The sequence below is a fragment of the Micromys minutus genome (assembly GCF_963924665.1).
Source record: "Micromys minutus genome assembly, chromosome: 12".
NCBI lineage: Eukaryota > Metazoa > Chordata > Mammalia > Rodentia > Muridae > Micromys > Micromys minutus.
In genome coordinates this window covers 43,172,501-43,184,346 of record NC_137981.1, presented here as the reverse complement: position 1 = coordinate 43,184,346, position 11,846 = coordinate 43,172,501, and the positions used below count along the sequence as shown (strand labels likewise).

The following is an 11,846-nucleotide window of genomic DNA, read 5'->3' as shown; positions in this document are numbered from 1 at the left end:
AGCTCAGAGCTCAGACGGTGTCACCCTGCCACTGAACAGAGAACATATTAATTCAGTGTGGCCACCTGAGACCTATTTAGTGCACTAGAGCAGTAATTTGTTAAATGGGTCCCTCATAGTAAAATAGAATGAGTAAACATTGAGCAATTTAGGATGGTAAACCACGAGTCGCTCAAGGGACATACAAATGTGAAGCTGTAATTAGATCCCTTGTTCATAATGTACAAACTAAATGTATTACATGGTATAGTGTGTCTTTCTGAGTTTATTTCTGGACACAGCTGAGCCCTTGACAGTGCGGATCGACACTGTCTCAGCTTCCATTAACATTCCAACTGCTTATATTACAAAACAATGTCAAAGATGGTTTCTTTTATCTTAGATCTTAGGATATACCCAGGATTAACCTAGAAGCCGAAAACAGCAAGTCAGTTATAAATCATGGGGCAGAAAGTAATAGGTTTTATTCTCTCTCTCTCTAAATTTAGCTGTGGAAATAGTTTAGCAAGTGGACATCGGGGTTTATGATGCTTCTTTTCAGGATTATCCTTTAGCATTTTAAGATGTGATTTGAAGGGGCTGGTGAGATGGTTCAGCAGGTAAAGGCACCTGTCATTGAGTCTGATAACCTGAGTTCAATTCCTAGGACCCAGGTTTGTCCACTGACTTTCATATGTCCACCAGGGCGCGCGCGCACGCACACACACACACACACACACACACACACACACACACACACACACACACACACACACACACACAGGGAATGGGAAGGAGATGAGAGGGAGAGAGAGAGAAAGATGTCTTCCTTTGTGGTTGCCTTGCCTTCAGCATGACCTGTGTTCATCCTCCAATACCACAGCAAAGTGACTAGAAGGTGTTGCTGGGCAGAAGCACACAGTGGACTGCATGTGTGGAATGCTCCAAAGGGCAGGGCACTGTATGTTGTTCTGTGGGTTAGGACATTAGGACGATGCATTCCCCACTCCAAATCATGGTGAAGCTCCCTGGAAAACAGTTTTAGTTTTATTTTCAAATCAAAACTCTTCTTCACAGAAACTGTATAGTGTGGGTTGGTGTACAGGGCCTATGTCATATCCCATGACTCCGGAAACCTCCACAATGCTTATGTTTCATTGCTTTTCACCAATTTGATATTTCAACTCCGGGGCTCTGTTTTATTTGGTGTTACGAGGGTAATTTCTTTCTTTCTTTTCATATTTTTGTTTTGTCACTTCCGGAAGGTTTGGGATCACACTGCTGGCCTTTCCTGCCATTCTGCTGTCCCTGCCAGTGGGGTTCCTGAGTACAGCTGTGAAACACCATGTGGTGCAGGGACTTGAACCCGGGTCCTCTTGCTCTCAGTGTTGAGTCATTTCTCCAGCTCCAACACTTGTTCTTCTGTGTGCTGGGGATAGATCTTTTTTCTTTATTTGGAAATAGTTACTTTTCTCATTGCTATAATGAGCACCTAACAAAAGGTTAGCAAATGCCTTAATAGAGAAGGACATTTGGCACAGTTTGAGGGTAGAGAACGTCAGGGCAGGGAGGGCAGTGTGGCGGGAGTTCCAGACAGCTGGGTACACTTTGTCAGTGCTCAGAGCACCTCACCCTCACAGACATATCCCAAGTGTTTCCACGATGATTCTAAATCTAATCAAGTTGGATCTAATCAAGTCTGTCCACTGCTCTAACAGTGTTGAACAACTGTTACTATAATTTCTTTTGTTTTGAGACAAGATGTCACCATGTAGACCAGGCTGGCATCAAATTCAGAGGTCTGCAGTTCTTTGCCTCCCGAGTGGTAGTATTAAAGGCCACTAGGACCTATAGCTATAAATAAATATATATGCATATGTGTATAATATTCCTATAATTATTATTTTTTCTGAAACCAGAGGTAAAACACAGGATATTATTATTACTATTATCATCATTATTACTATTATTGAGTCTTTGAGAGGGAGTCTCACTATGTAACTTTGGCTGGCCTGGAGCTTGGTTTGTAGAATAGGCCAGTTTTGAAATCACAAAGCTCTGCCTGTCTTAGCCTACCGAGTGTCAGAAAGGAAGGACTTAATCTTTTAAAAAGATTATATAAGAGTGGTTTGTCTGAAATATGTCTATGCATTACATGGGGCACTGCCTTCAGGTTGAACTATTATACAGGTCTTAGGCAAGAACAGCCTATGCTCTTAGCTTTGGAGCCATTTCTTTAACCCTGGAAAAAAGACTTAAAAAAAAAAAAAGAGTATAGAAAATAATTTTTAGAAATTTTAAGAATCATTGAAAAATTAATCTTGTCCTGGCTGCTTTCTCCATCCCCCTTCAATGAAACAGTGTAGATAACCTAAAAACGAGGTGCCTTGATAGGAATTTCAGTTCTCCCTCTCTTGCCCAAGTTTTTTTTTAAAAATTAAGGCAGGTCCTGGATAGTATGTCATCAAGTCTCAAAAGTGAGTATCTACATCTGTAAAGCTACTAAGGGAATGGTAACTCAGTGAACAACGTCTATCAAATCATTTCAAATAGGTAATTGTTCTAAAACAGCCAGTTTTAGCCAATAAAAAAAAATAAGCTTATACATTGTAACAGTAAACACTCACAGAGCGTAGGTAGAGCTTAGGTGGTGAGCAGTTTGAGAAAGTATAGAGAGCCGACTATACTGGGAAACCTTGTCCCTTTCACCCTCTACCCGGCCCCGTGTGTGGAAAGAAAAATTCAGAAAGGACTAAGAGAAAGCAAGTCCCATTATGTCTCCATTCTAATATTTCTTCCTTCGTCCACTGCTTTCTGTGTGTTAAGCGCCTTTGCTAAAACCAACGGGATACAAGGCCCCAACCAAGTCCTTAGTTATTTCAGTCCTAATAAGGGAGGGAGTAGATGGACTTAATTTGAGTGCTTTACACGAAGCATGTTCAACTTTCTTCTAAAGGATAATTTCCAAACGCTGATAGTTTTCATCGGCATTGAAAAAAAGTGCGGAAAAAGTCAGGAAGACCGGGCCAGCGATCCTGTGAACTGTGAATTTTTGTCTCATACAAAGAGGCCTTACCTAGAGTTTAGAGTCCCCGAAAGCCCGCAATCTCAATTAGCCAGAAAAATAAAAACTCCTCTGGCAAGGGGGAGAGGAGCAAGTTAATGAAAAACGTTCACAGGACACAGAGTTCAACAGCAGAGGGCACAATACCCACTACCTATGGCCAGAAGCTGGAGGAGAGGGTGGGCAGAACCTGACGAAATCTGGGTCTTGTAGTTCGCTATTAGTCTCTACTGGAGGCTCGCCCGGGAGATGAACTACAAACCCCACGGTGCAACGCGAGCCCCCTCTCGCCACCTCTTGTCTATGGCGAGGACAAACCTCCTGGGAAACAGCTCCGCCCCACCCCCTTACGCACGCGTCACGTTTGTTTACCCTGAGGCCCCGCCCCCAGCCTCCCGCTCTCCCCAGAATTGTCGTCATGCTAGCGATGCATATTCATGAGCAACTCCGCCCCGCCACCGCCCGCCTTCCCGCGCCTCATTAATATTCATGAGGCGAGGTCGGGCCGCAGCTCCCCGGAGCTGAGGCTGTCCGGCAGCGGGCGGGGCCTGGCGCTAGGGAGCCCGCGACCCGCGGGGAGGGTGTGTGTGGGGGGGCGGTGGCGGCGAAACGGGCGGGCGGCGCGCGGGATGGAACACCGAGACACCGACGGAATGCTCCGGATCGCCACATAATCCTCTGGAACGGCCGCGCCGAACGCCATCAGCGTCTCCGTTCTCCGCGCGCCGCCGCCGCCGCCGCTGTCTCCCACCTTCGCCTCACCTCCTCCTCCGCCGCTGCCTCCGGAGCTGGGGGGGCGACGTGAAGCCCCGCTACGATGGAGCCCGCCGCTGCAGCTCCGGCACAGCGACTCGCGGACCCCGCGGGAGAGGACCGAGCCCCGGCGGCGGCGGCGGCGGCGGCCGAGGGCGGACGGAGTCCGGATCCCGCGCTGAGCGTCCCGGCCCCGAGCGGCGGGAACGGCGGCGCGGCGCGAGAGGAGGCCCCCAGCGAGGCGCCGCCGGGGCCGCTGCCCGGCCGCGCGGGAGGCACCGGGCGCAGGCGGCGGCGCGGGGTGCCCCAGCCCGCGGCCGGCGGGGCCGCCCCGGTGCCCGCGGCCGGCGGCGGCGCCAACTCGCTGCTGCTGAGGAGAGGGCGGCTGAAGAGGAATCTGTCGGCCGCCGCCGCCGCCGCCTCTTCGTCCTCGTCGCCGTCCTCGGCCGCCGGCGGCCTCCCGGCGTCCTGCTCGGCCTCGGCGTCGCTGTGCACCCGGAGCCTGGACAGGAAGACGCTGCTCCTGAAGCACCGGCAGCTGCTTCAGCTGCAGCCGTCGGACAGGGACTGGGTGAGGCACCAGCTCCAGCGGGGCTGTGTGCACGTCTTTGACCGCCACATGGCCTCGTCCTACCTGCGCCCAGTGCTCTGCACGCTGGACACCACAGCCGCCGAGGTGGCGGCCCGGCTTCTGCAGCTGGGCCACAAAGGCGGCGGGGTGGTGAAGGTGCTGGGCCACGGGCCACCTCCGGCCGCCGCCCCGGCCGCCAGCGATCAGACCCCGGCCGCGGAGCTGGGACGGGACGTGGAGCCACCGCCCTCGAGCAGCACCGTCGATGCTGGCCGGGGCCCTGCGCGCGCGCCTCCCGCCGACCTGCCGCTGCCCGGGGGCGCCTGGACGCGCTGTGCACCCCGCGCCAGCCCCGCGCCCTCGGACTCCAGCCCCGGAGAGCTGTTCGCGGGCTGCCCGGGTTCCCCGTCCCGCACCCCTCGCCCGGCCTCCGACACCGAGAGCTTCAGCCTGAGCCCCAGCGCCGAGAGTGTGTCAGACCGGCTGGACCCCTACAGCAGCGGCGGCGGCTCCTCCTCGTCTTCGGAAGAGCTAGAGGCTGACCCGGCCATGGTCTTGACGGGGCCTTCCGGGACGCCCCACTGCCCCGACCGCCCCGCGCAGCCTGGACCGCCTTCCCCGAAGACCTCGGCGTTACCGCAGCCGAAAGCCCCGACGGGCGTCGAAGGCACTGGCGCTATGGCTGGCGAGGGTCCCCGTGATGATAAGGCTGTGGCAGCTGCAGCTCTGGGCGTTCCTCTGTCGACTCCGGGGAGGATCCGAGAGACCGTGCAAAAGACATCTTCGCCGCCCTCCCTGTATGTACAGCTCCACGGAGAGACTACTCGGCGCCTGGAGGCGGACGAGAAGCCATTGCAGATCCAAAATGACTACCTCTTCCAACTGGGATTTGGGGAGCTGTGGAGGGTGCAGGAGGAAGGCATGGATTCGGAGATTGGATGCCTCATCCGATTCTATGCAGGTAAGGAAATTGCATGCATGTTTATGTATGGCTTCGAACCCTGGCAGGGATCGATAAATGATTCGAGGGGCCTGGTGAGTCTGTCTGACACTCTTTTCTAGCTTGTTCAGAAGCCGTCTGTGCAAGTACTAAATTGAGCATTCTGTAAATCTGCAAGTTTTAGTCGAGTGTCCAGGTCTGAGGTTGGAAAGCCGGGTGGACGAGGTGACAGCGTCACCTGGAAATAGAGGAAACAGGTAACACCTCAGAGGGGTACCAGTCTGTAACTATAAAGATGGTTTCCTCCAGGCCTCTGTTCTGGTTCCTTGGGTTTGGGATTCCAGGTAACTGTCCGACACTTTAGACAGACGACAATGACCAACAAAAAATACTCCATGATGCCTTCCCTATTCAACTGTCCACAGTTTGCATTCATAGACAATAAAGTGTAGTGTGGGCCTCTGGAAGGGTTGCTCTTGTCAACTGATGCTCTTGTTTGTCCACGGTCTGCCACGGTTCTTTGCTCAGAGTCCTCTTACACACCTGAGAAGTGTACAGGTTCGTTGTTTTGAGTGCTGCTTACCTTTAATTGCTTTATTTCAGTTTCCAAGTTTGAATCTTGCATAAAAAATGAGTTGGCCTGTTCCAGTCTTCCAGCCTTTATTGTCAGAACTGCAGTGGGACTTGAAACAGACTAGACTTAATAATGTCGGTGATTACTGCCTCTGATAGGACCTTAACTCTTCTCTAGTGGTTTTTTTTTTAGTATCTATGAACGTGCTTGTCCGGGTGTGACCAGTCAGTTTCTCCCTTGCCTAGAGTCTTGGCTGGAACTAACATGTGGAATTATATGGCTACTGGTTATTGTTTGTGAGCTTTGTAAGCTACTCGAATTCTCTGACTGAAATAGTTTTTAGTGGTCAGAACTTCTGTTTAAAATAATGTTAGCTTAAGAGAATTAAAACTTTAGGTTTTATATTGTAGGTGTATTATATACTAACAACCCCATAGCACATAGCAGTTCTTCAACAGTTAGTGTTTTTTTTTTTTTTTTTTTTTTTAGGCCAACATGTGTCCTAGTTGCAATTTAGTTTGAATGAATTAGTCTTTAACACCCACATTGATATATGCAAGATCTCATCCCTGGATAAAATGTTCTTTGTCTTATTGAAGACTTTCTGAACTTACGTGGATATTTTGATTAATATTTACCTTATAAAGAAAAACAAATTGCAGTACAATAAGCATTTTCCTGGAACATTAGCTCCTGGAGGGAGCATTATCTTAATGGGCGATATGCCCTTTAATGTTTTTCTTCTTCTTTTTCTTTGTTTGGTCCAGAAAAGTGTAGCAACAGCAACTGTATCTTTCTTTCATGACTCCTGTGACTGGTTAAATTTTTTTTTTTTCAGAGGCATCAAATAGTAATCACACTTGGAAAGGGGAGTTTTTTCAGATGAGAATGATTGTCTTAATCACATAGAGGGAAGTGGGTATAAGACAAGGTGTATACAATGGGGACAGTATTAGAATATGCTTTAATGTATGGAGGAAGTTTTTCTCTGCTTTGTTCATGACTGGATGTTGATCAGGAGAAATATCTGTGGGAAAGGTTGGGATGTGACAGTCCTGAGAGTTTGGTTGTCTTCAGAAGTGCTTAAAATATTCTGAGTGGGATTTAAGCAGTTTGTTTTCTTTCATCTGTTTATAAATGATCCGATGACTGGTTAAATCTTAAATGTGTGGTTATTTTAACCTTTTTGTTTGTTTATGAACAGCTAATTGTTACCTCCTGAATTTCCTGCTTTGTTTCTATGAGCAGAGCATTTAATAGATGCAGGCGTTTGTGTATATGCTCATAAGAACAACCACTAAAAGGAGGACGCCCTACACATACTCAGCCTATGGGATCTGAAGCCTGTGTGCAGGTGTTCTGGAAGGAAGGTGTCTGCTTGTTGGAAGGATGTGGGATGGTCTATTTGTATCTGAGCGAAGTCGAACTTACGTTAAGCCTAAATTAATATCACATACTGAGCATCTCTGTACTGATGTTCGTCATAGAACAAAACTCAGCATTACTAGACATGCTGCTGTCTCAGTCTACTGCAAGGATGTTTGTTCCCAATAGAAGGTGCTGCTGGAAGGTGGCCTCACATAGCTGAGTGTTGTGAGGACATATGGTCAAAGCTTACCCAAGGCTGACAAGATTCCTAGAAATTGCTTCTATGCGCTGGTGGAATATGGGACAGCCTAAAGCAGGCTGCTGTGTTTTGATTGCTAGTGCCTTTGTTTAGGGAGAGGATACTTCATGTATGTTTTACATGATTTCCTTAGAAAAGACATTGGAAAACTCTATTGATTTGCTTTGATAATTTTATATGTATTGTATTCTTGAATTTATTGTTACATGTCTTTTCTAGTGGGGCTAGGTGGGGTTAAAGATAGCTAGGAAGTTTGAGACTGCTTGAATATATTTCCCTCTATTTAAATTGAGCACATTATCACTATCCGTGTTTTTACTTTCTCAGCCACCTTGCTTCTTATTTTCACAAAGCCCTAGTCTAACAGAGAACTTCCATTCTCTTGAAGGTCACTGTTCAATTTCAGTACTTAGAATTTTTCTCAGGTGATTGAAAGGGCCTTGAAAGCTATTTATGGTACTTGGAATGGTTTTGGGTAACATAAAATGAAAGTCTTTAAATGAAATCAGTGTAGAATGAGAAGTATTACTTAATTACAGTTACTGAAAACTTAAGTTTGAAATTGGTACTGCACTTATGACAAAAGCATTCTTTGAGTTTCAAAATATTAGGAAATTCAATTGGCTTTATCTAATGTTTCATTAATTACGTTTGCTAATTATGCTAATATTTAATCTCCTTTTAAAAAATCATACATCTTAAGTTTTACCTGAAAGAGTAATTTTAAGTTCAAAGAATTTTAGGAATTCAGTTACCTGATTTAAGTTATGAATAGCTAGCATGAATGAGCTGTTTTGTTCAGGACTCCCTGGGGCATCCGTGTCATAGGGCAGTAGTAAAGTCTTACTTAACATTTTTTTCATTACCTTTCACTTTAGCTCCAGTTGCCTGCTTAGTTCAAATTGTAGCAACAAGAAAGATTGTTGCCAGAACGGAGAACACACCCTACCTAGTGTTTTTTGGAAGGTCTGTTTATGTGGGCTTATGTGGTAGAGTCGGCTTGCCCTTTCCATGTTTCTACTCTCTTTCTCTTCTGGAAATGCTCACTCCTTACAGGATTTCCTACAAAAGCGGGTGGTTAGTATCAGCAGTGCATTGACAAGCAGGTTCTTATTACTGTAATTACAGTAGTACGGTTTGAACTTGTCACTCCAGTGTGTGCCTCAATAGTGCTTTCAAAGTACAAGAGGGTTTTAATTGTTTTTGTTGTTTTTTGTGCTTAACACTTATGTTCATATATCTTCTTTTTTCATATGAAGTTTGTGAATCTTTTGACCACGGCTTGATGTTGGGCTTTGATTGTCTTCTAGAATTATGAAAGGGCTTCACTTAAATGACCTCCTTTGTCTCTTCAAGCTCCATTAGGGAGGAGTCCCTGGTGTCAGTCTTCTTTTCAGATTGCCCATCTGATGCTTGCCTTGGCTTTTCAGCCCCTGGCAGAGCTGAGGTTAGGGAGCAGAGATTCTCTGTTTTGTAATTCAACTCACTTTCTATGAATTGCTACTGAATTTAATTTACACTTGAAATTTCCCTAAAAGCTTTCAGAAAACATGCTATGTTTATAATGAGGTGCTATTACCGCTTCCTATGTGGTGTTCCTTGTAAAGTGCTGATGATTCTATTTTTATCACATGGCCTTTTAAAATGTAAAGAACCAAGATTGACAAGTGAGCCCAGTACAGAAAGTATTAAAATATTCTAAGTATTCTGGTTTTAAATCATGATATTTAAAGTTGAGAAGGGTATGGAGTGATTAGCTTTTTACCCAAGTATTCTTGTTTGTTAAATCTTTATTGGGAAATTATCTGAACAGATAATTTGAGAATGGGGGTTTATGTGATCTTTCCTTTTAAAGCAAGGAAAATACCCATCATTAAAGAGCATATGTATTTGAAATGAGAATTACCAGCATTTTAACAATAAATAATGTATTTTGACATTTTCTTGTACCATTTTGAAGTTCTTAGGTGTATAAGAGTTAGAGAGTAAGCATTCTTTGAATTTTACTGTAGCATTTTGAAAATGGTAGTTTTGTATTCTTAAAAATGATTGTAGAGGGGAGACAGGTATGCATCAGTCTGTGTGAAGTCTCAGGTTCCAAGTTCTAGCTTTTTCCTGAGGTAAGATTTAATCAGGAGTGCAGACTTAGCATGTGTGCGCACAGGTCAGTATGCACTACCACCACAAAACCAAATCGATTGCCAGATCATCTGCCTTAAACAGTAAAATGTATTTGCTCTTCATATACAGTTGAATTTAGCTTTAGCTTTACTAGGAAGGTAACTTTTGCTGACATCGTACGATCCAAGCCTTGTGTAAATCTTGGTATTTTTGCTTATTTCTTGAATTGAGTTTATGTAATTTTGTTAAGCAGCTGGTAGAATGTGTCCTGATTCTTTTGACTTCCATCCTGTGTGGGTCCCCAGGGATGTGTTAAACACACATGCACACAGAGGCATTTCTCCCATGGCTGGAGATTTCTGATGTGCCACATACTATTAATGTCTTCTGTTTCACGTGACTGAGCTCTGTGGACTTTGAGAGAAACAATTTTCCCTCAAAGTTTCCAGACAGTTAACAGCTCCTCTCTTTCAAAGGCATCTCATACCTCACCATTGAGATTAATTCAATGAGACACCTGTCAAATGAGGCAGCGTACGTTTAATGATTTTGTTAGGTGTCACATTTTATGCAGTCCAGTCCGTTTGGACTGGAGAAGGCTTAATTATAAACTCTGAAAGTCCACTCTATGGGAAAACTATTTCTTTAAAAACACCTGGCATTTGTAAAAATTGAGAAAGTGGCCATATCAAAGTGTCTCCTAACATGCTGGGAAGATAAGGCTCTTCCAGCCTGCATTCTGAGACCCTGTACTCTCTGTGTTACACTGGCCCTGAAGGCTTGGACCCAGCCTAGTGTCCTGTACTGTACGTCTAAGGCAGACTTTCTATTTACCTTCGGCTTTCTAAAGACAGCATAATAACCACACCAAACCAAAGGCCTACTTCATAGAGTTTTAGGTAGTTTTTTTTAACCTAAGGCTGTTTGAGGGTCTAGATTTACACGAAGCCTCCATTAAGGATTTAGAAAACTCTGGGAAGCCGACAACTCAAGGATCTGGAAAGAATGAATTTTAATGGTACTTTGATTAAAGAACATTAGGATATTTGGCTAGCCAGGGTTCTTTCAGGTTCTTTGGCATAGTAATTTTTATCATAAATGACAGTAGTCACTGATTAATGAAGCACAGCTTAAGTTGTAATGGTTTTCTTGTTATCCTGAGTCATTCTGGAACACTTTTTAGTATGTTAGATGGAAACAAAGCATAGCTGCCCCACATAATTGTGTTGAAGTATTTTCTCCTATTTTTAGATTTGATACTGTCTGTATTCATTCTAAACATATTTAATGATAAAGTCTTGTTGAATTAGGTATACATCTAGTGGCTTCTTCAATTGTAGTGTTTTGTTAGAATTGGGCAAAATAATTTCTTTGTATATTGTAACTATTTTGCATTTGAAAACAAATATTTCAGCAAGAAAGGAAGACATTTCCAGTATTTTTGGCATAAACTTTTCTAAGTGAAGCCTGACTAAAATAAGTCAGTCTCATTTCTAGTTATATACATTCAGTTGAAGATTGGATAGAATATGATAATTTAGTTGTGAGCCACTTCAATAATCAGTGAAAATTCTATTTAGAAATTTAAATTATAAGTGGATTTAAATGGCTGTTTTGTTTGTTTGTTTTCCCCTTTAGTGTTTCTTTCCCTTTTTCCCAAGTAGGAAGAGGTTTGTTTGTCAGTGTGTTTTGTGCCACACATGTGCGGTTAGCAACACCTGGAGAATAGGCTGTTTCATATTCTTGCCTCGGTTAATGATGTGTTCTGACACTTGGACTTTCTTGTCAAGTACCAGGCGTATTTTTAAATGTAGCAAGAGTAAGCACCAGCCATACTGCTTTTTGTTGCATATTTATTGGGTTTAATATTCAATTAACCTCTGAAACATTGGTTCAGGTTTTGAGATTTTATAAACAGATTGAGTTTTGAGCTTTACTATGGGAAATGTATTCCTTGGGAGAGCTTTCTTTTTTCTTACCCATGCACATTGAGGGTGTGGCTAGCTGCAGCCTTGTTGAAGCTACATCATGTGGTTCTTGCATTTGGAAGATGCTGTATATGTTTTGGGGACAGGGAGTTAGTAAACTAAAATGTTTATCAAAGTACAAAACTTTGGGAGTAAAAGTTACCTCTTATTTCATAGTTTGGGAGGAAATGGTAGTGTGTTTTTGAGAAACCAGTCTGTTCTGCCAGTTGTTAAACATGATATGATTTGG

General features: G+C 44.6%; 1 protein-coding gene across 1 annotated transcript in view; it reads left to right on the top strand.

The window, feature by feature from the left end:
• Positions 1–3,860: 3,860 nt before the first annotated feature.
• PHLPP1 (PH domain and leucine rich repeat protein phosphatase 1) overlaps positions 3,861–11,846 on the top strand; it is a gene marked incomplete at its 5' end in the record, with an annotated part of 196,198 nt that continues 188,212 nt past the window's right edge. The window contains one exon of the mRNA XM_080926865.1: positions 3,861–5,328. Coding sequence (XP_080782991.1) covers positions 3,861–5,328 — 1,468 coding nt within the window. The remainder of the gene's footprint in view (positions 5,329–11,846) is intronic.